The sequence below is a fragment of the Alexandromys fortis genome, unplaced genomic scaffold, assembly GCF_014885135.2.
Source record: "Alexandromys fortis isolate MF-2015 unplaced genomic scaffold, M_Fortis_MF-2015_v1.1 scaffold_42, whole genome shotgun sequence".
NCBI lineage: Eukaryota > Metazoa > Chordata > Mammalia > Rodentia > Cricetidae > Alexandromys > Alexandromys fortis.
This window is the reverse complement of record NW_026067934.1, coordinates 8,828,670-8,853,715: the sequence shown is the minus strand read 5'-3', so window position 1 is coordinate 8,853,715 and position 25,046 is coordinate 8,828,670. Positions and strand designations below refer to the sequence as shown.

At 45.1% G+C, this 25,046-nt stretch overlaps 1 protein-coding gene across 4 annotated transcripts in view; it reads left to right on the top strand.

Moving 5' to 3' along the window:
• The window catches only part of Camkmt (calmodulin-lysine N-methyltransferase), a 378,918-nt gene that overhangs the window by 345,449 nt on the left and 8,423 nt on the right, over window positions 1-25,046 (top strand). For 3 of the 4 annotated variants that reach the window (XM_050146079.1, XM_050146076.1, XM_050146078.1), the window contains 2 exons: window positions 8,422-8,496; window positions 15,739-15,802. In XM_050146079.1, the coding sequence (XP_050002036.1) occupies window positions 8,422-8,496; window positions 15,739-15,802 (139 nt within the window). The remainder of the gene's footprint in view (window positions 1-8,421; window positions 8,497-15,738; window positions 15,803-25,046) is intronic. The other variant, XM_050146077.1, reaches the window with a different exon arrangement.

Below are 25,046 nucleotides of genomic sequence, written 5' to 3'. Positions count from 1 at the left end.
TTTCCATATTTTCATCTGCGACTCTTTGGTTTTCTTATGTGTAGAATGCTTTTGATAGAAGTCGCATATACTTGGGCCTAGATTGGTTTGCTTTTTATCTTTTTATGTGGTACTGGAGCTTGATCCATAGCCCAGGGCTCTGCAACTGAGCTATATCCCCCAGCCCTTCCTCACTTTGGTTTTCTCGGTTGCCCAGGCTGGCCTCAAACTTGTGATCTTCCTGCCTCAGCTTCCTGAGTAGGATGACAGGCATGCACTACCACGCGGGACCAGATTTTATATTTAGTCTGATACTCCACTTTTTAACCAAAGCGTCCAGGCTGTTTTCATTTAATACAGTTGCTGGTTTGGCTAGGTTGAGTTTGTGGTCTTGCTTTTTGCTGTTTGTCTCCTCTATTCTCTGTCTTTTTTCATCTTTGCTGCCTGCTGTTGGATTAGTGTGTTTTGTAGTTCCATTTTTATCATGTTGTTGTCTTATTAACCATAACATTATTACTCTTATTCTTACTTTAGATTTTATAGTCTAGATTCCAGGGAAGAAGGTGCTTGCCAGGAAGCTGTACAACAGAGGTTGACGACAACGTATTGTCCCCCATTATTCTCCCACTTGATGTTTTGAGACAGGGTCTCACTGAACCTGGAACTCATCGTTTGGCTCCATGGGCCAGCTGGTGAGCCTCCGAGATCCCACTGCCTCCACCCTACCCACAGTGCTGAGGGTACAGGCACATGCTGCCACCACTTTCAACTCTTGTAGGTGCTGGGATTCGAACTCAGGTCTTCATATTTGCACAGTAATCACTGTATCCACTGAGCCATCTTCCCAGCCCCTGTAATATACATCTTTAACTCATCAGAGTTTACCCTCAGACTGTTTACCTCATAGGACTATGTCGTCATTCTCTTCCTCCATCTTGATGCTCTCATTTTATATTGTACTTGCCCATGCGCATTGTGAACCTCACAATACCTAGTATTTGGTTAGCTTTTCCTCCTACCTTATGTTTAATTAATTTTAAGACACATATATTTACCTATAGAATTATTATTCTTGATTCTTACCATTTCTTTGTGTAGCTAAAGATCTCCATGTAACTATTTTTCTTCTGCCTAAAGGACTTTCTTTGACTTGACATTTTTGGGGGAAGTGCAGGTCTGGTGGCAATCAGTTCTTTTGTTTATTGATGTGTTTTAAATGTCAAAAAATATATGGAGATATATTTCCGTTGGCTGCACGATTCTCAGCCCTTCCAGGGCACTGGTGCTGTGACATCTAACCTTATCCTCTCTTCCTTCAGTCAGCTTGGTTATTATGTGGTTTGTATTTTTCCTCATGTTTCAGATGTGTGAGCTTTGTTAAACTGGCTTCATCTTTATGTTAGAAGTTTTCACTAAATTAATAAAGTCTTAGTTATTATTTCTTCTTTTTTTTCATCCTCTTGCCTTTTCCTACCTTTTAAGAACTCAAATATTAGCTCACTCAAATTTGTCCCCCACCTTACTTACATTGCATTTAAAAAAAAAATAACTTTTTCTCTATTTTTTATTTTGGATATATTTTAAATGTTTTACAGTTATTTATTTAATGTGATCTTCTGTGTGCACTTGCCAGCTCAGAGACCAGACGACACTTTGGGGAAGCTGGTCCTCCCGTTCCACCACTACCTCCTGGTTCTGGGAATAGAACTCAGATTGTCAGCCTTGGTAGCAAGCGCCTTTTCTGCCAGGTCATCTTGTCGACTCCATTCTAGGTAGTTTTTATTACTATGTCTTCAATACTCTCATCTTTTCCTCTGAAATTCCTAATCTCCTGCTAATTGAGTCTAGTCTGATTTTCCTCAGATACTGTATTTTCATCTTAGAAAATTTTAGAATTTTTAAAAAAATCTACTGTGTCTCTATACCACATTTGAAATACATTATGTGCTATTATGATACAGATATTAATTCCCTTCTTAAAAGTCTGACATCTGTGTCAGTTTTAAATTGAATCCCAATGTTCTTTGTCTCTTTGGCAGTCTTTGATAATATATTGAGCATTTTAACTTGTTGGGATCTGAGTATTTTTTTATTTCTGATAATGTTTTCGAATTTTGTTCTGGGATACAGTTATGTCATCTTGTAATCATTCCTTGCTTTAGGTTCTTGCTCTTAAAATTTGCTTCATACCAGCAGATAAGCTTTTTCTCTAGAACTAATTATTTTCCACTTCTGAGGCAAGACAAATTCTGAGGTTTTGTGCTAAGAGCAGGCACTAGTCCTGCCCTATGACCTCGGGTTTAGCCCCCCAATACTCTCAAACGGTTTTTTCCCAACCTCAGGTAGTACACACACACACACACACAGAGAGAGAGAGAGAGAGAGAGAGAGAGAGAGAGAGAGAGAGAGAGAGGTTGGTTCCTTGCTGAATGATCTATGAGAGTCATTTGTGTGAGCCCTGAGTCCTCTCTGTACAACTCTCTTCTTTATGGTCCTCTGTCTGTTCTTGCCACCTTGGTTTCTCCAATCCCTGGAGTCCATCCATTTAGCTCCAAAACTATTGGATCCTCTCTCATTTCTTTCCTCTCTGCTGCAACCTGGGCTCTACCCCGAGGCATCCCACTGGAGTAACTATGGAACTTATTTTATTTGTTCATCCTCTCATGGATTCATGACTGCTCACTGTTGCTGCTGGCCAATATCTTGGAAGAGTGTGTGTGCGTGTGTGTGTGTGTGTGTGTGTGTGTGTATGCGTGTGTGTGTGTGTTCTTTCTAAATTGTCTTAGTTGTCCATCATTTTAGGTTAAGATGTAAAAGAGGCGCCTGCCATCCCATCTTTGTTGCAAGTGGAAGTCTTTAGGGAGCATTTTCAGTAGCATCCACATCAATTTAGAGACCGGTTAATACCAGGATCCTCTGGTTATTGAATGCCTCCGTGGGCTAGGCATGGCGCCCATTCAGATGCGATGTTAATGGAGCAACTGTCATGCGCTGTTCTAGGCACTGGGAATACATCACTGCCCCAGAGTCTAAGGACCAACATCTGTGGTGGCGGCACTAAGGACGGCTCCAAAGGCTCAAGTATCTGAATGCTTCCTCACCAGGGAGTAGAACCCTTTGAAAGAGTTAGAAAGGTTAGGAGGTGTGACCTTGTTGGAGGAAGTGTGTCAGCGTGGGTAGGTTTTAAGGTTTCAAAAAACCCAATGTCACTCACTCTCAGCCTTTGGACCGGGATGTAGCTCTCAGCTGCTGCTCCGGCACCTGCTTACTGCCATCATTCTCCCGCCATGGTGATAATGGACCAAACTTCTGTAAGCAAGTCGGTCCCCATTGACATGCTTCCTTTTGTAAGAGTTGCCTTGGTCATGGTGACTCTTCACAGCAATAGAACAGTGGCTAAGATCCTTATGATGATTGTATGGGGCGGGGGGGGGGAGAATAAACATTAGTTGCTTCTAGAAAAAAAAAAACGCAAAGTAAGATAAAGATAGACATAAGATGGATAAGATAAAGCTATGACAATGGCTTTAAAGAAGATGATCAGGGAAGCCTGCCCTATAAAGACAAGACATTTTTGCACAAAGATTGAAGGAGGGGAGGCTATGAGGCACATGGGTATCTGAAAGAGAGGTACTTAGTTAGGGCAGAGAGCCCAGCACAGACAGTCTCAACAGAGCGTGGCTGGTTCTATGGGAACCATGGGAACCACTAGAGCAGAGGAGAAAGGGGAGTGAGGAACAGGAGATGAAATCAAACAATGGAATGGGGTCCGGTCCACTGTCTCAGAGGGTACACAAGGTTTCTGAGCTAATATATGGTGTGTGTGTGTGTGTGTTTGTGTGTGTGTGTGTGCTGAGACAGGGTCTCTCTATGTAGCCCTGATTGTTCTAGAACTCGCTATGCAGCTCATGAAGATCATCAGTCTGGCCTTGAACTCACACAGAGGTCTGCCATCCTGCCTCCTGAGTGCTGGGATTAAAAGTGTACACCACCACACCTGGCCTGATAGGTTTTAACAGGAACACTCTGGATGCTCTCCTGGGCAGAGATGTTAGGGCCGCAGGCAGAAACAGGGAGACAAGTTAGAAGCCTGGAGTAATTCAGATGAGAGATGGTGACCGTTTAGAACAGGTATCACCCATGGAAGCAGAGTGAGTTAGTGTGATTTCGATGTATTTCAAAGACACAACTAACTGCTTTTCTGACCTAGTCAGAATGAGATGTAAGAGTCGGGGGTGTGGTCAAGACTTTTGGCCTGAACTAAAAGGTAGAACTGCCATTCTTGTGAGTAGAGAAAGACCACAAATGAAGTTTGTGGAGACAGAGGGTCAGGAGTTCAGATTTGGACATGTGAAGTTTGGCTGTCTAGGAGAAACCCAAGAGCAGGTATTGAAATGGCGGTGGAGGTGGGGGTGGGGCATCTGATGCTCCTGAGTGAAGAAGTTCAGGCTGGTTGGGAGGACAAAGGCAGAACTGGCTCGGATTTAGCAACGTGGAGATCTTGGGTGAGTTTGATGAGACCATATGGAGGAGAGTGATCTGGTTAGAGCGGAGTTAGTAGAGAAGGAGAGGAAAAGAATTGGGAACCAAGTTACAACAGCATTAGCTGGACCAGGAAGTAGACAAGGAGCTACAAAAATAGTAGTTCATGAAGAAGGCTCAAGACCAGTGGGAAGAAGCCAGAGAATAAACTGCTGGTAGGAGAGGAAAGAGGAGGAAACTGCTGGAGACTTGTTCTAGAGCAGTGAACAGGGGTGGATCTCAGTGAACAGGGGTGGATCTCTATAAGAAGGTTCTGGCTGGGGAGACAGGAGTGAGCTAATAGGCAGAAGACAGACTAGGGAGGTGCAGCTTGTTCTAGGAGCATGGTGTGAGACAGGAACATTCCTGTCTGACTGGCAATCTTGAGGGTAAAGTAACAAGCAGGTCACTAGCTGAGACTAAAAATGAAGGAGAAAGTTCTGGAATACTGAGAAAGAACACAGGTATAAAGTAACAGCACGAGAGAATGGATGCAAAAATAGAACAAGATCCCGATACCATTGAGTTCAGTCGGGTTTCACGGTAATGCATTTAAAGCAGAAGCACCCACCTTCAGGTCATGGGCACTGACTGGGCCAGTCAGGGAACTGGGTTCAGCAGCTATGAGGAAGGCAGAGAAAAGGGAGTTGAGAAAGTACCCAAGGGACTTACTGAAATGCCATGTAAGCTGCACAAGAAAGAAAGGTAAACATCAGAAAAGGGAGACCGTGCCCTGGACAAGATTGGGAGACTGTAGACAGTGAGACTGAGGAGTGCTTGGATCAGAAAACCTAGAAGTAAGCTGGGACAGATAAGAAGTGCTGGTCTGAGAGTGAATGGGGGGTTATTGATAAAGATAAGGTCTAGAGCAGGGCTGTTCTGTGAGTAGTGCAAGGATGGGAACTAGGCTGAAAATTCATATGCAAAGGCTACGTTTAAGAATTGAGCCAGGAGCCCAGCGATGGTGGTGCATAGGAGGCAGAGACAGGAGAATCTCTGTGGGCTCGAAGCCAGTCTGGTCTATAGAACAGCCAGGACTACACAGAGAAACCCTGTCAGGGAGGGGGATTTTGGGGGGGGGGACGGGAACAGGACTTGAAGGGAAACATTTAGAAACGTGAATGTAACTGACTCGGAATGCCTTTGAATTGTGGTTGGTTTTGGTACTGAGGACTGAACCCAGGTCCCGTGCATGGCAAGGACTCTACCACGGAGGTAACATCTGCTCACCTTCACCCCTATAAACTTGAGATAGAGACTTAAGAATTTGCCCAGACTTGACCTGAACTTGTGATCTTCCTGCCTCACCCTCCAGGTAGCTAAGATCATGGGTTCTCACCCCATTTCTTACAGTGAGCTGCCTGAGTTTTGTTTTGTTTATTTGAAATTTCATGGGTCTGCAACAAATTGAACACAAACATTATAAAAATCTGATCCTTCTCCCATAGTGGAAGCATTGCTTGTGTGTGTGTGTGTGTGTGTTTGTGTGTGTGTGTGCCTGCATGTATAGTGTATGTTTATGTATGTATGCATGTATGTGGAGGGTGTGTGCACGTGTTTGTGTGTGTACGCATGCCTGTGGTGTGTGTGTGTGTGGTTGTGTGCGGTAGTCTCTACATGGAGAAAAGGGGCGTTAGCAAAGAATTGGAAGGACCAGATCTTTAAATAACGAAGTTATCTGTCTTTCCAAGAGAGAAGGCTGACTAGGCAGATGTAGGGACACCATCTCAAGACATGCCGTGCAAGCTTTACAACTTCATGTGCTCTCTGAGTGTTCAAGAGTGTGGGCATCTGAGAGTTCAGGGTGTGGGCATCCGAGAGTTCAAGGAAGTGGTCGTTCTCATCCCCATTTTGCAGAAAACAGACTCAGAGTGAGGGAGTAGTTGTACAGACTCACACAGCTGCCGAAGGTCAGAACCAAGGTTTGAACCTACACATGGCTCTTGCACAAAAGCGAAATTCTAACGACACCGCTACACTCTCTACCTCGTGGTTACAGTTAGAAGGGACAGCCTCGGCTAAATTTCTTGAAAACCAAGGAAAGTGCCTCTTGGAAATCTTTGTGAGCTAAGTGGCCATGTAGGGTGTTTTGGTTTTCTTTAGAGCCGTGATTCATTACAGCTTCTGTGTTGATCCATAGCCAATTGCTGCTCAGACCTGATCAGTCCAGTTAGCCTTTGTTGAACCAGGAGACTGGAGGGCCTCGGGAAGCCAATATCCAATATCACCACAGGGTTCCCTGCCATTTGTCTCCTTTTGCCTTAGCGGTCACATATGAATTAGAAGCATCTAATAATTATTGGCAAAAGGGTGACTCACATGTGATTTTAATGCTTTCTGTCAAAACATACGATGACTGTATTACATTTATGATCTGCGAAGGTCTCTTAGAGACTATACTTTCCATTTGCTGGGTTTTTTTTGTTTCTTTTTTTTTTTTTTAGCAAGGTCTTGCTATGTAGCTCACTCAGGTTAGCCTCAAGCTCACAATCCTCCTTCCTCTGCCTACTAAATACTGGGATTACATGCCCATGTCACTATCTCCAGCTACGGGGTTTTAAACCATCTTGTTTGTATATAAACTCATAAACTCTTGGGAACTCTGACACAGGCTGAGGAAGGGCACCCTCCTCCAGGTCCAAGTCCAGGAAAAGCTGGCATTGCCAGGTACCGAAAACAAAGTAAGCCTTTATCTGTAGGGACTTGCTGGTCTCCTTTGTCACTTGGCTCTCCCACGGGCCTGAGAAGTAAAGAACACAAGAGCTAATTTGTAAAGCTTTTCCCTGTGTCAGACACGAGGTAACCTTTTCCTCGAAAGCCTTCCCTGGCGTGTGTGGATGGCTCGCCAGGCTGGAGCTCAGCATAGAGCCTGACACACAGTATGCAGTAGGTGCTCAGTAAGTGTAAGTAGTGACCAACTGGCCCTCGGCCTCCTTGGTGATGAGGGGCTGTGTGTAATCTTCTCTGCCTTAAGAATGTCACAACCATTTATGTCTATCAAAATGTATGAAAAGGATTTTTGGACTGGCCAGGGTTAAGTCTCATTTTTGCACTCAAACTTGACTTTGCCTCTGGGAAGACAGAAGAAATGGAAACCCCACCCAAATAAGCAAATACATTTGGCCACGTAAGGTCTGAGCACTTGGTTCCTCTCCAAAGAATCAAAGCAAAAAAATAGCCACAGAATTTTACTTCTAAGAAATAGTACTGCAAACCACAGTTTTGGGGGTGTGGGGGGGGGAGAAATGTCCTTAAAATTATTTCTTATAATAAAACTCTATTATAAATAATAGAGTCGCTGGCTGGCTTCCTCAGTGTTGCTACAGGTTTCCAATGTGTGCTATTAACCTTTGTTATTAATGTGCAGTTCAACACTAAGCCTCTTTTTGTGGGACTGGCATCTAGAATTCCACGGGGACGAATTCTAAAGCGTGCTTAGAGCCCCAAGAACGTCCTCTTAGAAGTGGACTCTTCTTTCCTTCCATCTTGCCACACCGTTCACTGTGTCAGTCAGAAATATGGCTGACATGGCAGGCAAGAGGGATACACCGTAAATTTCACATGGCTTCTTTTTATAAATCCGTGTTCCGGTTGGACGGAGAATGTTTCAATTTCAGTTTTTCCCTCATTGTTGGGAAGAGTCAGGACTGAGGTAAGGTCTACTTCTTCTCCAAAAATCTATAAAACTTAGCACAAACTCCACTCTCGCATTTCCCTAAAGAATTCGTCCTCTCTACATTTAAAGACAAAATAAAATACAGAAGACAGTTACATCCTAGGCTTCTTTTATTATATCTTTTGAAACAATTTGTATATACTTTAAAAAATAATTCCATGTGCCACAAAAATGTTAATAGTACAAAATCAAAAGTTTAAAAAAAATGCCCTAAGTATAATTTTTGAAATCTTTTTCTCCTCAAGCGTTTTACGATGGGATAATGAGACAGATGTCTCTCAACTGGAAGGACATTTTGACATTGTTATGTGCGCTGACTGGTAAGTACATAAAAATCATAAAACTCCTGTTAGGGGGGGGAAAAAAGCTTTGCTGGAGTAATTGGGCCGCGCTGCTTTGCTGACGGCTAAGCAAAGTCAACAAATGAAGCACAAAGCCACCTTAACCTCCGCGAATTAATATTCCTCTCCACGTGACAGTTAGGAGGCAGCCTCTGTCACACAGGAACTTCTACCGCATTATTTCCCAAAGATTGATTTGCAGGAGCATTTCCATTCTCTGGAATTGCCTCTGTTTCATGCTTGACGTATCAGTAAATGGACGACTTAGGCAAATTGCAAATAATTATGGCTCAGAGAGGCGCAGTCTGGAGAAAAAGGAGTTTATCAACACAAACAGCTCAATTAGCTTACTTCTTGGGAGAGATCTGATACAAGGGATATACATGTGTACACATGTGTATACTCTTTGGCAAATAAATATATCTGTGTGATACCTTGTGGGAAATAGCCTTTTTTTAAAACCTGATTTTGATATCTAATGTTTTCAGCTCAGAGCTGATATGTAGTTATACAGAGCACCAAGATTACACAATCACATTTGATTCTTATGCAAATAACACCCAAATCTGTCAGGTGTCTGATCCTTTTAAATAAATTTACCCTAGACATTCTGTCTTCTACCTTAGCCTAATCTACTTATTTGTTAAGGGGAGCCGGAGCCCAAGTTACAGGATACATATGCATAGGTCTTTGTGATTATTTCAACTAATTTTGTGTCTTTCCTCATTCAGTCTGAGTAGTTATTTCAGTGTCTGGAAAACATGGGCCATAGGCAAGCGTTCTCTCTGTTCAGGGTAAGGCCTTGCTTGTAGTTCCCCAACACTCATGATAGATTTGAAAACGGCGAGTTCAGATTCCCACCTTCTGTTACACTGATGCGCCTGGTCCTAAGACCCAGAACCCATGGTAGATTTCAGTCCGAGGAAAGCAGATACATTTTTCAGGAAGTAACTTATCACTATTCAAATGCAAATTCCACTTTCCTACTTTCGCACCGAGTCAACGGGATTAGGTTTGGTTTTCTTTTTCTTTCTGTTTGTCTTCCTTCCTCCCTTCCTTCCTTCCTTCCTTCCTTCCTTCCTTCCTTCCTTCCTCCCTCCCTCCCTCCCTCCCTCCCTCCCTTCCTTCCTTCCTTCCTTCCTTCCTTCCTTCCTTTTTTTTTTGGGAAAGAGTTTCTCTTTGTAGACCAGGCTGTCCTCAAACTCACAGAGTTCTGCCTGCTTCTGCCTCCCAAGTGCTAGAATTAAAGGCGTGCGCCACCACCGCCCGGCTGTTTAATTTTATTATTATTATTTTTTAATTCTCCCTCCTCCTATTCATTTCTTTGTCTTTGCAGTAAACAGTAAATATCCGCTCTACCTTTAGCTAAGAATTCCTGGTTTTCCAGGACCATTTTTTTTTCTCACGGGAGAAGCCTAGCTTTCTGGCTGATCAGTGGCAACATGCCTCCGTCCTCTGCTTCCTCATCTAATCAAAAAGGAGCTCAAACCAACCCAGGTGGTTTACCATGTAATTTAGTAAATGCCTTTCCTCATAGAGTATGAGAAAGGACCCTCCAGGTTTCGCGGTACAGATGAAGATAATGCGGGCGGGATTAGATGAGATTAAGCATAAGAGTCAGATCAGAGAGCAGCAGCAAGATGGGGCTGGGCCGTGTCTCCTTGAAGGTTCAGATGAGGGTCACACCCAGTGCGCTCTGATGATGTGGGAAAGGCAGGAATGGCCAAGGGATTTGCAGTTAAACTGTCCTTCACACAAATATCAGAACGGCCAGCTTTGTCATGACTGTGTCGTGGCCACTCATACCATGTCATCCTATCTGTACTGGAGGAACTAGCGGAGGAAATAAGAGTTAAGCTGTTTCTGATTAATGTTCTCAGTTAGGTTAAAAATAGCTGCACAACATGTTTAAAAATAGGCTTTTTTTTCATCTCCCTGACCGACAATAGGGTCTTATAGAATTGATAAACACGGTGCATATTCAGTTTAAGACTTTCATTACAGATCTATAACACAATGCAATCTTATACACACGCATCTGGTGGCTATGTAAGAATTATTTATGGATTCAAATGAACTAAATACCCGAGACTTCATTTTATAAATGGCTTTTCTATGCATGAATCGATGGTTAAGGTTTTTTTCCCCCTGGTGTTATAAGTGCCCGAATGTCAGGCTGTCTGTAATTTCCCATTTGTAAATGTAAAACATTAAGCTACTCTTTATGGTGATGCTGATATTATTTCCAAAAGAAATGCTTTGGTAATGGTCTCCCTTCGCAGGCTCGGAGATGGCTAAGCTGCTTAGAAACTTGCAGCGCACAGGGATGGGTCATAGCCACGCTGTACATCTGGCAGTGAGGCCCGGGATTCCACACATCCCTCACTTCCAGCTGGTTTGCTGTTACTCCACGGAGTTACTGCATGAACCTTGCTCCCGTGGGGCGGCAGGCCACGCTGAATTATTTAGAATGTCGCAGAGGAGCCAACGAGAGCTGCCTGGAGATGCTGCTTCCATGATGAAACCCGAAATCTCCGATGGCAGAAAGAAACACCACACTTAACTAGGTCACGTTCAGTCTCACGCCACCTTTATCACTGCCAGTCAATGAGATCTGGAGTGGGCCATGGGACGCATGGGTGGAAGTTTGAATGTGAGGTGCATGGATTAAATTCTTACTGCAGCGTTTCCAGCAAGGGTGGCATTGTCTGATGCGCTGAATAGCTAACCCATGGTCCTCCTTGATCCCATTTACATGGAAACAAGCTCTGCTCACTCACCTCTCCCAAACCCACATTGTGGTTCAAGTGAAATGCACACGATTGTGGCGAGTGGTGATATGTTTATGTCCTTAAGCCATTCATATATTCCTATATTTACATCCAAACGTCCATAAACCTGTGGGTAGTGGGGGGAAGTAACTCGTTTCCCCACAAGAGACGGTCCCTTACCCCAGATCCAAATTTAGTCGCTCAGCTAGATTATAAAATAAAGAGGCGAACTGTGAAAGCTTGTCATTTTGCTGCTCAGCGTTTCTGACCATGAAAAACAGTTTCATGGTTCAATAGTTCCTAAATAACTTGTAAAATGTCAACTTTGAAATAAGCAGAAAGGAGCATGGAGGTACAGTCACACCTATAAATAAAGGAAAGGGCTGTTGAGAAACATCAAAATATTAGAATATTTACCACAGGGGTAGGAAATAACCTGCCTATTAAGTTCCTCCATGGACTTATTCAGTGTTGAGTGTAATCAAAGCGTTCCTTTCTGCTGGAATGCAGTCCGGCCCGTCCTCACTGCGTCCTGAAGAGCAAGCTTTGCTGATGCTTAGCCCACCTTTCCCGACTCTGGTTCAATCCCACTCGTAATCCGAGAGTCCAGAAGTACGATTTTCTTTTTCCAATCCAATGAGTGCCTACCTCCATTTAGCTTTACCATGCCATGGCTCTCCAGTTTACTGCAGTTCTGCAAATATAGAAATGACTTCAGGCATTTGAATTCTCACAGGCTTAGAAAACATGTCTGGAAGCCACCCACTGCCTGGCCCGTGGACCTGGATGCATAGGACAATCAGCGCATCTAGGAGTCCAAAGCTGAGGGCTCAGGGAGAAACAGTAGCGAGTACACAGGCCCATCACCCCACCTTCCAGGCCACCTTGCTTCCCTAGCATCTTTCCACTGATTGCATAAGATAGGCCGTCCCCTTTTCCCAATTCTTTTTTTTTTTACTTTCTTCTAAATGATGAAAGAAATTTTTGGCTTTTAAGTTGATTTTGTGAAAAAGTTTTTTCCTCCCTCAAAATGGAAATACCGTGGGCTCTGAAAGGTCCTTGTCTCCCGGCTACGGTGACGATGGCCAGCTCAGGCACAGCCTACAGTCCCTGACCCCTGATCTGAAAAGGTTTTTAGCTCCAGTGTAATCAGCCCTTTCAGCTTCACCTGGGAAGACTCAGCTTTGGTGAAATCCCCGAAGAGCCCAGAATTTCACAACTGGAGGGGCAAAAGTCGAGTGAGGTTATAATGAGGCATCTGCCTCCAAACTAGGCTCGTGACTTGGACAGCAGAGACTGTCCCCCTGTTGAAAGTGAAGTCTAAAACAGCAAGTCACCATGAAGACTGCAAAGGGGTCTTCCTCTCTGTGCGGTTTGACAAGACAGAAACATCTCCGAATGCGCTGTATGAGTGGATGAGTTTCTCTAGGACAAGAATGATAGATGCTCCCAGCTCTGTGGACAGTGGGTTCTTGAGGAGGTCATGAGGAATCAACACCTTTCCTTTGTCAGAAAATCTGACTCAGATCTATGGGACAAAGCAATTGTCGCTGCCGCCGGCAATGGCCTAGAGGGGTACGCGTGTTGGAGAGTGTGTGTTTTAATGGCCATACTGGACTGTCAGGGTATTTTGACCTGTAAGCAGAGAGAGAGTTGAAAGGTATCTCCATCCCCATCACTGACCCACTCAGCCTTTTTAAATAGATCCACTTAAGCTACTGCTGTTCTCCGAGCCATTAGGACTTATTTAAGGGGTGAATTTTCAGGAGATTACATATCACTCCCACTAAAGCGCAGTGAAATTGCTCATATGACGTACCCTACAAAGCGTTATGAATTCTGCATCGGAGCTAAGTAGAAAAGTGAGCTTGCTTGGAATAAAGATCTTTTTAGAGGACTACAAGAATTACTTTTGGGAAATTTGATTTAGAACGATGGGGTAGATGCCATTACCTTTGAAATGACTGTGTTTGGAATGTGTTCCGGGTGTTAAGCTGCACTTTGCAGTGGCTGTGATGTTAACCTCTTTGTCACCATTGCCAAGGCGCAGTGGAAAGAGCGCTTTGAAAGGGCACGAGGGAGGCTCAGCCGGCAACGTGCTGTTCATCTTTTGCTAAGAGTCGCACCAGCTCTCAGAAAATGCAGAAATAAACCAAGAAGAGTCCTTTGCTTAGCTGCTGCATAGCCAACCAGCCGGAGGTCTCTTGTAGACACATGGGCACCACAGTCAATACATCAGCAATATCAAACTGCAGCCACTACCCAGCCTCCCTAAGGAATAAGATGGAGTGTCCTGAAAAGCACGATTTGTAAAAGACGTAGCTCCAACCTGATGTCTGCCTCATCAATCCTTAATGATTTTGATTCTTAACTTGACTTAGTGGGACATATTTGTAGCTTTTAAATTAAACCTATTTTTTTGCGGTAGGGTTTAAGGATGCAGCTTTGTGAAAGACAATGCTTTCCTAGGTTATCCTGGTTTAGAGGTGGAAAGGAGGGGTATACCTAGTAGCTCCCCAGAAGAGAACCTGTTTCCATTATTCACCTTTCTCGACGAGGAGAAATGGCTTAGTGCTTGCTTAGCATGTGTGAAGCCCTGGGTCCAATCCTCAGCGTTGACTACTTCAGAATCAAACCAGCCTTTGACCTCAGCCTCCCAAGTGCTAAGAAGATGATAGGAATGTACCACTGTGCCCAACTCATGCTCCCCTTTCTCAAAATGAGACTCATCAAGTTGGAGAGTGCCTGTGTGGACAAACATGTACCTCAGTGTCAGTACAGCCCAGCAAGACTGTGAGGGAGCTGTTTAGAGTCACTGAGATGCAAACAGGATGCAAACTTCCTCAGGTAGTGAAGAATGGAACTTGGTCTATTTAAAGCTTAGCCCCAATTGCCTATTACCCCTCATAGGTCATAAATATATAATCGTGAATTAACATGTTAATTTGATACCCAACACAGCCACAGAGGTGGGCTTTATTGACAAGAAAACTGAGGTCTTATGTGAAGTGAGTTACCCAAGGTCACATAGAAAAGTCAGAGCAGAATTTTATCAACCCGGAACCACACACTCACTTCCTGTTATCTGAGGGAGGACAGCAGCCCTCCTCCCAGCAGGCAGTACTCATTGGTACCCACAAGGCATCCCAGGCGTGCCGGAACTGTACACATTTCTGAGATCCTCATATGGAGTTCAGAAAGAAGTGGCCCATACCCGTGGGTAGTGGTGACACAGCCCAGAGGCTTTGTCTTGGCTGAGTGCTCTAGCTTTGCTATGGGGGTCACACAGTGTGTGCCAGGGAACTCTACTCTAGGCCTCTAGCACGGGGTGTTTCCACACCTCCATCCCACAACCCAAGGGAAACCTTTGTTTGCTTTCCGTAAGACTCGGGTGTCTCAGTGCAGTCTATGCTGTTACAAGGGAATGCACAGACTGAACAATTTATAAAGAACAGAAATATGGCTCATAACTTTAGACTCTAGGAAATCCAGGATTAACGTGCTGGTAAGTTTGGGGTCAGATAAGAGTCTAATCTTTTCTTCTAGTGCCTTGAATGTTAAGTCTTCTAGCAGGGAGGGACCCTGCATCTTCTATGGCAGAAGAACAAAGTAGCGCCCACTTAGTGGCATCATAGCTCAGATCTTCAGTCTATGAATGGAGAGGTTTGCAGTCAAACATTGAACGGTGTAAGTTAACTCGCCACCAACTGCTAGGTGACCCAAAGTTGAGTCTTGGATACATCTGTTTAGATGAAGAAGCTGTGTTACAAATTTACTGAGAAGATGTCGTGCAAATAGGGTCAGAATAATAACCATACAGGCGACAAATAAAATAAAACAAAAATCCCACACAGAAATACTCTAAAAACCCAAGGAGCAAAAATGAGAAAACCCAGTGATTCAGAAAGAATCAACATGGAGGCCAAGGGAAGAAAGTCCCTGAGTTACCATGGCCTCTCACATTGCCTGAACTTTTGTTTTGGAGGCTGTTGGCTCTTGGGGGCGTTTTGGGTCCTTACCTTCAAACTGTTGGAAATCATTAAGGCCCACCTTGTTTCTCCCCAACATTGCTGCAGTGGTTTGGGTACACAGTTTACTTGCAGAGGGCAGCCTCACAGTGGTCGTGGTGAGCAGAAGGTCCAGGCGGAAACAGGGCTCTAACAAGAGAAAGTACCAAGTGTTCCATCGCCACCAGATGACACTCATGAAAAAAGCATCTTGGGACCTGTCCCTGCGACATGAACCCTGACGTTGACAACCTGATAGTCACTGGATCACTCTGTCCCGGTATCTCTTTTTAAAACTCCCCCCAGCCAGATCCTTGAATGGAAGGGAGCAATCTTTCTCTAGTGTTGTATAAATGTGTAATTAGCCTCGTGTTTATCACCATTGGGATCATCAGGCCTGGGGGCCCAGTTTAATCTGGATTCTGTTCTCTTCTCAATGTCAGCCTCTTTCTGGACCAGTACAGAGCCAGCCTTATTGATGCAATAAAGAGATTACTCCAGCCCACAGTAAGTATGTTTTCTTTTCTCCGGAATACGGGCTCCAGAATAATTAGTCTGCACACAAAGATGGGGAGAGTAATGGAATGGCAGGATTAATGTCATGTAATACTTTAATACTTATTATGTCCAACTTCAATTGGGTCTTCTGATCTATCAGGTTCTTTCCTAATCATAAGTAGGAAACTTCTTACCCTTGGCCTTCTGATAAGGAACACTGTGGGTAGTAAAATAAATGAAACCGCTTCAAAGATAGTGGGAGATTATTTTTCATCAAAGAATTTCTGGAGTCTTTCCCTTTGATAACAATATCTTCATAATAAAGTAGAATTATGATATTGAAATTTTTCTGTTGACTTCTGTCATTTTAAATCCCTTCAGTGGTAACCTTTGTCATTGAGTATTTGCTGCGTAAGAATACTTTTTTCTTTTTATTTCTGTTTATATCAAAGGAAAAAAGGACTTCCAGATGAATCTGTGTATTAAAAGTTCTTTGCTTTAAAAGGAAGCCATTATTTACATATTATAAATATTAGGTCACAATGAAGCCAAGCATGGCATAAAATATTGTGCACATTTTTACATTTATATACCCATTTATGCCTGTGAGTAAATTACAGAGTTTGTATCCACTCTTATTTTGTTAGAGCTGTTATACTAGGCTAGGAGGTCCTGGAGACTAAACGGAGAGTTAATAGACATCTATTTAAAGTAAGAAAACGAGTTTAAAGCTCATGCATTAAAAAAAAATCTTGTAAGTATGTAAGACTCTTTGCTGTGCCACAGGAATTTAAAATAGGCTAATAGCCTTAGTGTAATCGACGATAAGAACTCGCAGTAATCTGATATGACTGCTCTGTGTGTGTGTGCTTGTGTGTATGTGTGTGCACGCGCGTGCACATGTGTGTGTGTGTGCGTGTGTGTTTTCTAAAGTTTTGTTTCTTAGGTCTTTTGTGAAAGGTCTCAGCTTGTGACCTCGGTGAGACTCAGAGACTAACACCTTTCAATCTTCCTTTTATATCTTTCTTACGCCGAAGGTTCCTGGAGCAATTTGATAATCGTCCATTGCCTTACACTGTTGCTTTTTATTTTGTTATCTCTCTGTAGTTCTGAAACTTTAAATAGGCCTCTCGGAGGAGTAACGGCAGCGTTGTAAGTGGCAATCAATTCGATTAAATTGGCCTTCTCGATTCTGCTCGTGAAGTGGGGAGTAGGTCTGGAGGCAAGGAAGGGCATGTGCCAAGCTGCTGCTGGCTGCTGCCACACGGAAGAGGCCGCCCAAGTTGAGGGCAGCAGAAGGAATACCGAGCCTCTCCTGGGCCTCTTCATCTCTCCTGATAGCCTTGGAGGATGCCTGCAAGCATTTGCAAGACCAGGATTCTCAGGGAGGGCACGGAGATGCTCGGCTGTGAAGGCTCTATGAAAATGTCTCATACATAAACACAATACTTTCAAGGACTCCCGGATCTCACACCGCACAAACAGTACTTCACTCCTCACCAACACCCCTTCAAAGCCTATTGGTGGTAAATACCCCATTTCACAGCAGATTTGCATGATTTACAATAGGAAACTGCCCAGGCTATGAATAGACCTAAATGCAGATTGGACTGGAATCTCTCAGGCTCTCTGTACCGGCTGTTAAACCCTGAACCATGCCCATCCCTGTCTGAAGTGGGGCTCCGCACACCAGCCCCCTCTGAGCCAGGACAGCCGCCCACTGACTGACAGCCAGTCCTTAACCTTACAGCAGAGAAGGACCGGGCCAAGCCCTGGAGCCGTGACACTTCCTTATGCTACCTGCTGAGGCCAAACCCAGCCTGCAGCATTAGAAGTGGGCTTAGGGCGCATACCTAGGCTCCTTGTAGGATTGCAGACACTCAAGGCCACTGAGTGTTCTAGAACTATCAGAGAGGAAGTCTGACTAATGAATAGCATATGGACTTATTGAAATTGCCACTCAGAATCTCAGATCTGTGGAGGTAGGGGAGCACCCTGGACTTCTCTCCCTTAGATCCTAGCAGGGTCACGTGGACTAGGCAATCAAGAGGGTTCCCACTACTGTATGGGAACGAACCCTCTGGCTGGTTCTTATACTCCAAAAGGACTTCCTCCACTGAGTGGACAGTTGTAGTTCAAGGCTAAGATCGCATGCAATGACTACATTACAGTTAAAACCAGGCATTGGCTTCTTTTAAGTCGAGACAATTCCTCCGTGGTTCTGTGGCCCAGGGTCTGAAGATGAAGATACAAGTGTCCGCAAGGAAGTAACATAGGTGCTGCACTGGGGGATCCTTAGTGTTTGGTGGGTTTTATAGGATACTGCAAGTTCTCAGGGTCTGAGCAAGGGTCATCACATGCTTCAAGTTCCCAAAAAGATCTAGAAGAGAAGGCATTAAAACAAACAAACAAACAAACAAGTCGGAGCTCACTAGCCATCAGACTGATGATCTTCACCTTTAAAAGGCAGCTATGGGATGTGGTGGCACATGCCTATAATCCCAGCATTCAGGAGGTCACAGGATTATGAGTTCGAGGGCAGCCTGGACTCTATGGCAAGTTCAAAGCCTGCCTAGACTACACAACAAGACAGTACATCTCTGTAATGACAGCTGGCTTTTGCTATTGCTCTATTAACTCGTTGAGGTTGCTATAGGAGATAGTGGTCCTAAGAAGAAATGGCAGGCTAACTGATGGTAGGCCAAGTTGTGGGGTCAGTGCCGCACTAACGGCTCTGAAGCCTCCTGTCATGGGCCATTTGCCTCCAACGGGGGTTGTGGGGGGGGGAGTAGGTTCCAGTTCACCCACACTCATATAGCAGCTCCGGGTCCTATATCCCAGGGTAGGCACAGTTAGGCTTTGGAAATGGACAGCATAGGTTCACATCTGGCCTCTGTCATTGGTGGTTTTATTCTCCAGAAACCTCAATTTCTCCCCAGTCTCTTCTCTACAAAATGAGAGAAGCTATTGCGGTGCGGTGCGGTGCGGTGCGGTGCGGTGCGGTGCGGTGCGGTGCGGTGCGGTGCTGTGTGGCGCATGCGCGTGCCGGTCTCCTTGCGGAAGACTTAGAGACTTTCTGACTACAGCAGGGACTAGGTACAGAAGGCGCTTTTCAAACCCATTGAGAAATGATGGCAGGGAGGAAGACTGTTTTCCTGATATGGACTTCAGGGATTTCTGTGTGTAGCCTGTCTGCGCCTGCTGCTTTTCTCTGTGGCCCCCAGCACAGCAAAACCTGATGGGTCCCAGGGGGGAGCGCCTACTGAGTGAATAGGACACCTTTTGTACATACAGTCTAGCTAGGTAGGAAGAGAGTCAGGGCCACATCAGTGAGAGTTAAATAATTGCAATGTGAAGGTCTGGGGGTCAGGCCCTGGGAAGGACCAAACTCTGATGTGGGAGTGTCATATATCAATCTGTTGATTTCATTGGTTAAGTTATAATAAACCAACTGCTTGGCCTCAGCTTAGAACATAGGTGGGAGGAGTAAACAGAATAGAATTCTGGGCAGAAGAGGAAGTGAGGTCAGACTCTGCTCTGCTCCCGGAGAGACTCGACAGCGCTGCGCTGGAACAGAGACACCATGATGGACGGAGGCTAGACTCTTCCCGGTAAGCGCACCTTGGGGTGCTTACACACATCATTAGAAATGGGCTAGTCCAGGTGCGAGAATTAGCCTGTAAGGGCTAGAGTTCATGGGCCAAGCAGTTCTTAAATGAATACAGTTTGTGTGTTGTTATTTCGGGCATAAGCTAGCCAAGCGGCCGTGGTGTTGGGGACGCAGCCCCGCCGCTCCTATTTCAACAAAACTCTATATATGAAGTGTCTTTCTTTACTAATTTCTAACGCAACCAAATCAGTACCTGGGCATCAGAGCGTCTAAAAACAAGTCAAACGGGCAAGGAGGGAGCCCTTCCCTGCTTTTCTCTTTTTACAATGGGGGAGTTATAAATGACAGGAAGCGGAAAGAGAGAGCCTGGCCTCTCAGGTGGGCCCCTGGCTTGTCCCAAGGGCAGCGTCAGATCCTAAGGCTGACCTCAGAGCCTGAAGAGTCACCACACCAGGTCCCAGATTCCACCAATAAATTAAAAAATAAAAAGCCACCATTCTGAAAGGGACAGTTTCTTCAACTCTAAAAAAACTGCTAGTGTACACAGCTCGCTTCTGTCAGAGCACTATGAGGAACTCTCTAGAAAAAAAATGAGATATTAAAAAAAAACCCTATCTTGAACCCCCCCCCAAAAAAAAACCCTGGAAACAGTAAATTTTACTCATCCCAAGAAGCAGCACCCCCGCTTCTCTTTCCCCTGCTGATAAGTGGTTTCTTGTTGCTAATGATTGATGGGGTGGCCGCTCATGGCTATGTTTCCCAAAGTCGGTGACAACAGCGATGTCCTATATCAGAAGACCAAAAGCAATTTAAAATCTGGCCATAGCAGCCTGCAAGTTGAACAGCAATGACAACCAGCAAATGACATCTGCTAATAGTCCTCTAAAGTGACTGTGTGTCCCAGAGGGGAGCCCGGGCTGCTAGAACTACAAGGATGCAGGCAGGACTGCAGTGCATACAGTGCCCCAGCCGGTTGTCACCTCCTTCCAACCGTCCACAGCTCAGAAATATCACTGTGGCCAGAGAGATGGTTTGGCAGGTAAAAGGGGCCTGTCACGCAAGCCTGCTGACCTGAGTTCAATCCCCTGAAACTACCATGGAAAGAGAAAACCAGAAAGTTGTCTTCTGACTCTGACCCCAACATGGGCACCCGCATACATGTGCTGGAGTGTGCACCCACAATAATAATAAAAATATAACAATAATTAATAGATAAGCCTTTATGTGTCACTGTGGAATTAATGTAACCTTTTTAAAAGCCAGGCCCTAGCAGTCACACAATCATGGGAGTCCTGCCTATGTCCAGGGAGCCCTACAGTTAGAGCCGCCAGCCTCCCATGTTAGGAAAGCAGTCTCTCCTTACTGACTGACTTCCTCATCTTTTTGTTAAATCTAACACCACTGTTTACATCAGTGCAAACATCTTTTTTTTTTTTTAATCTCAGGGAAATTGCCATATGTGTGGCTTCATGTGGTGACAGAAACTGTGCTGAAAGCCACTTGGGTTCTGGCCTGCTGGCCAGGTCCAGGACCCAGCAGCTCTTGGTGCAAAACTGTTCAGCCATCCCTTGCTAACCTGCTGGTAGAAATGGGATATAACAATAGAGAAGGTTTTAAGGCCCTCAGAACACAGGCCCAGTCCTGGGGAGTTCTTTCCTAAGGGCCTTGGGTACTGTTTCAGTTCAAGTACATATGCTGTACTGTGCGTTCCTCTTGGAGAACCACGATACAAGGCAGATAAACTCTGGGTACCCAAGATACAAGGCCGATAGACTCTGGGTCCCCAAGAATTGATGACCTGTTTGTAGAAATGGGTTACACGCATAGAGTCAGTGCAAAATACAACCTGGTACCTTTCTTATCAGTTATATGAAGCTTTTAAATTCTTGTCTTTAATAAAATGTGAGCTGCTCTAAGATGCAGATTTATCCAGGTAGCCCAGACAGTTGGCAAGTTCAAGGCCTACCTAGACTATACAACAGTATAGTACTCCGTAATGCTGGCTGGCTTTTTTGTTGTTCTACACCCAAATTCTTACTTGGTCTCTTCTGATATTGCAACGTGAAGCTGTCTTCTACAAAATTTACACTCATGAGCTGCACCATCAAGTCCTTCTCCTCAAAAAACCCTCATAATATTTTATTTAAGTTTATGGGGTTTTATGTTGGGCTGCATTCAAAGCTATCCTGGGCCACAAGCTGCCATATGTGGACCATGGACCACAGGCTGGACAGGCGGATACTTTTGTTTCATCAGATCCTTGTTACGTAACCATGGTCGGCCTGGCCCTGAGCTCCAGAGCATGGAGATGTCAGTGGAGAACGAGGAACACTTTAAGGAACCACAACAGAGCGGAATCACACACGAGCCACTAGCCGTTATAACACAGCATGACCAGGAAAGAGGTGCCAGGAGAAAGCACAGGCAACTGGAGGTTTCGGAAAGTTTGCCTAAGAGGCATCAGAAGGGCGTGCTGTGCCTCAGAGGAAGGGGAGAGAAGTAACATCTAGTGGAGGGAGTAAGAATGCTCACATGGGGAGTATGGAAGAGCATGCCGTTTGCCTGTAGCGTGCTCTGTCTTGGGTGTGTCTGTCTACTTCGAGGCTCAAGCAGAGGCCAAAAAATGAAGTTCAAAAGTTGCTTTGGGGTACCATTTTGTGAAGGTGACTATACTGTGATGGAGAAATAGGGCTGGATCAGGTGCTAGAGAGCCACAGAGTGTTTCTGCACAGTGGCATGGCCACCCAGAATCTGCAGAGGGAGCGGTTGCGGGAAAGGGGTGTTTGAGAAAAGCCGAGTTCCTCAGGGTCCCAGCATGGACCAAGTTCTACATGTAGTTAAGAGCTACTGACACCAAAGAAGAAGGTATGGCATGGACTTCACTTTCTCCACACCTCTTGGGTGCTCAGTACAGAGCTGGGAGCTGAAGGGAGAGTAAGAAACAATATAACCCTACCCCAAGGAAATCAGCAGCCGCAATGGTATGTGAAGAGAGGTGAGCTGTGGGGACCTGTGGAGGCAGGGAGTGGAAGTGACTGCCAGGGAGGGGCATCCTGTGGAAGCCAGAGGAAGTTAGAAAAGGCATCAAAGAAGTGGGGTGTCTGACCTGGGTGCTGAGGGATGAGAAAGGGTTTACCAGGCAGACAGAAAAAGTGAGGGAGGAGAAGCGCTGCAGCCCAGAGGGTTGTTTGCAAGGTTGCTGGCAAGGGATGCTTGAAAGAACACATTAGCTGTAATTAGTTCAGTTTGGCAAGAGGACGAGGTGGACAAGCGTGAGAGGGCCAGAGACAGTTGTAGATATGGGTATGAGTCGGGTCACATGGCGCTTTGTCTGCCATCCCAAGAAGTCAGGACCCATCTTAGGAGTCTCCAAACCTTGTTGAATTGGAAAGACTTTGGTCAAACTGTGTAGCTGGCATCCCGGTTAAAGCGATGAATGTAAGTCAGGGTGTCACGGTGTACCTCACTGCTGGAGCATGCACCACTCACAAAGCCCTGGGTTCAAGAGCCAGCATCGAAATGGAACCACAAAGCATTTAATAGGATGTGGAAACTCTGTGCTTCCAGCCCTGGTCTCCCCTTAACCCTTCAGGTTCCCCACAAGCAGCTCCGAACACACTTGAAAGTAGGGGGACATGGTGTTGAGGCTTTGAAAGATAGTGCCTTACCAGGTGTGGTGGCTCATGGCTGTAACCCCAGAACTTTGGAACGTGAATACAAGGGGGTGGGGTGGGGGGTTGAAGCCAACTTCAGCTATGTGAGACTCCGCGAAGAAAGGGGAGAAGAGAGGAGAGGGAACGTGTAAGGAAAGGAAAAAGGAAAAGAGCACAAGGACGATGCTCTGATTGCAGGTGCCCAGCACACAGGTCCTCAACTCTGCATCCCTGGGCACGGATGTGAGAGGGTCAGAGCAGTGGCTTTGATGATTAGTGCTCTGGGTGTGGTAAGGTTTGGAGTCAAGGGCTACCCTCCACTTCACGGGTTAAAGATATTTTCAGAATACTCATATGCAGAGATAAGGAGGCACCTGGAAAGATGGGTGTGGCCCCTTTGCAAAGGTGAATGTGACCGTTATATACTTGGAAATTATTGACAGGTAAATGACAGTTGAAGCTGAGGACTTCAGTGAAGATGCCTGGGATTATACGGAACATGAAGAAAAAGCAGACAGAAGCCAGGGAGCCACTGTCAAAGAAGTAGTGGGAGAAGAGAAGCCAGGAAAGGAGGAGGAGAGAGTGAGCGAGTGAGAGAGAGAGAGACAGAGACAGAGACAGAGAGAGGCAGGAGAAGTGGGCGAAGGCTACACCTCAGAAACCAGGTAAAGAAACCAAAAATAAGCACAAGCTTAAACATGTAATTGGTATTTAATAATTGGTTACCTGGAAGGGGGAGGAGGTGAAGGCGTTTCAATGGCGTGGCACATTCCTTTCTTAAATAAATCCGAAGCACCCTTATTTTCCTGCAAATGTGTACCCTTTAACACCCAAGCATGGAGCAGCCTCACAAAGCAACAGCAGTGGAGTTCATGCTGTAAACAGTGTCTTTGTTGAGGACTGGAACTTCTCGCTCATCTCTCCAGGCATAAGTGAAGACCTGTTAATTTCTGTCCATCAGTCAAACTTTACATTCAATTGAGTGTTCATTCTGAGTTCTAAAAATGATTCTGTGGCTGAATGCTTAGAAAGTTGCACTTTGGTAAAGTGAAAATAATTTTTCTAAGGTAATGTGCTAATTTAAAATCTGTATTGTTTTTCTTGTTTTGATTTCCTTGCAGGCTAAATTATAAGGTATATATCTATCTGGTTGTACAAACATGCCCTGCTCCCCTGGGGACACTGAGGCAAGGTGCAGAGACTGGCAACCTGATAGGGCTCTGTAGATGTCTTCGAATGGATGGGTGGCATATTATCACCCTCCAAAACATTAATTCACATCCCAAAGTATCGATATTCAGTAAAATGAAAGACACTTTAAAACTCATAACTAATTCTGGATCAACACGACTTTCCCTCTTGCTCTTTCTGTGGGTGCTAGATTGGGCCAATGCGTGTCCTCTGCAATCACTTCCAAGAGCTGGTTTGCGTAAAAACGCCTTGGAGAAAATCTTTTCAAAAGAATAAGCAATAGAATGTGACCTTCAAATTCTCCATGACCAGTGGTTTTCTTTTGGGGGGGGGGTTAGATTATTTAGCATCTAGATTTAGTTTATTCTCTCAACAAATATTGACCGAGTTCCTACTGTCTACTAGGCGCCGAGGAAGTGCGGTGCATAGAGCTTTAGAAGACCCTGTTGTCATGGAGCGCACGGTCCATCCAGAGGAGACAGGCAATGGCAAACAAGGATGCAGCGTGTGTCTGTGATGATAAGTGCTAAGAAGAGAACTCCAGCTGCAGTGTGGAGGAGAGGCTGGCAAGGGGAAGGGGGGCTGCTTGCTTCTGTTCTGGATGTGTTTGTTAGCAATGGATGGTGAGCTGAGCCATAAGCAGAGGGAGGCAGAAAACACTCCTCAGCCTACCCACCCACTCCCAACCCACTAGTGAGTGCGATGTGGGGAGCACGCACCTTGTGAGTGCCAGCATCAACCCAGCCAAGAATCCTGTCACCCGGAAACGCTATGATAGGTAGCTTAGATCATAGCTGTA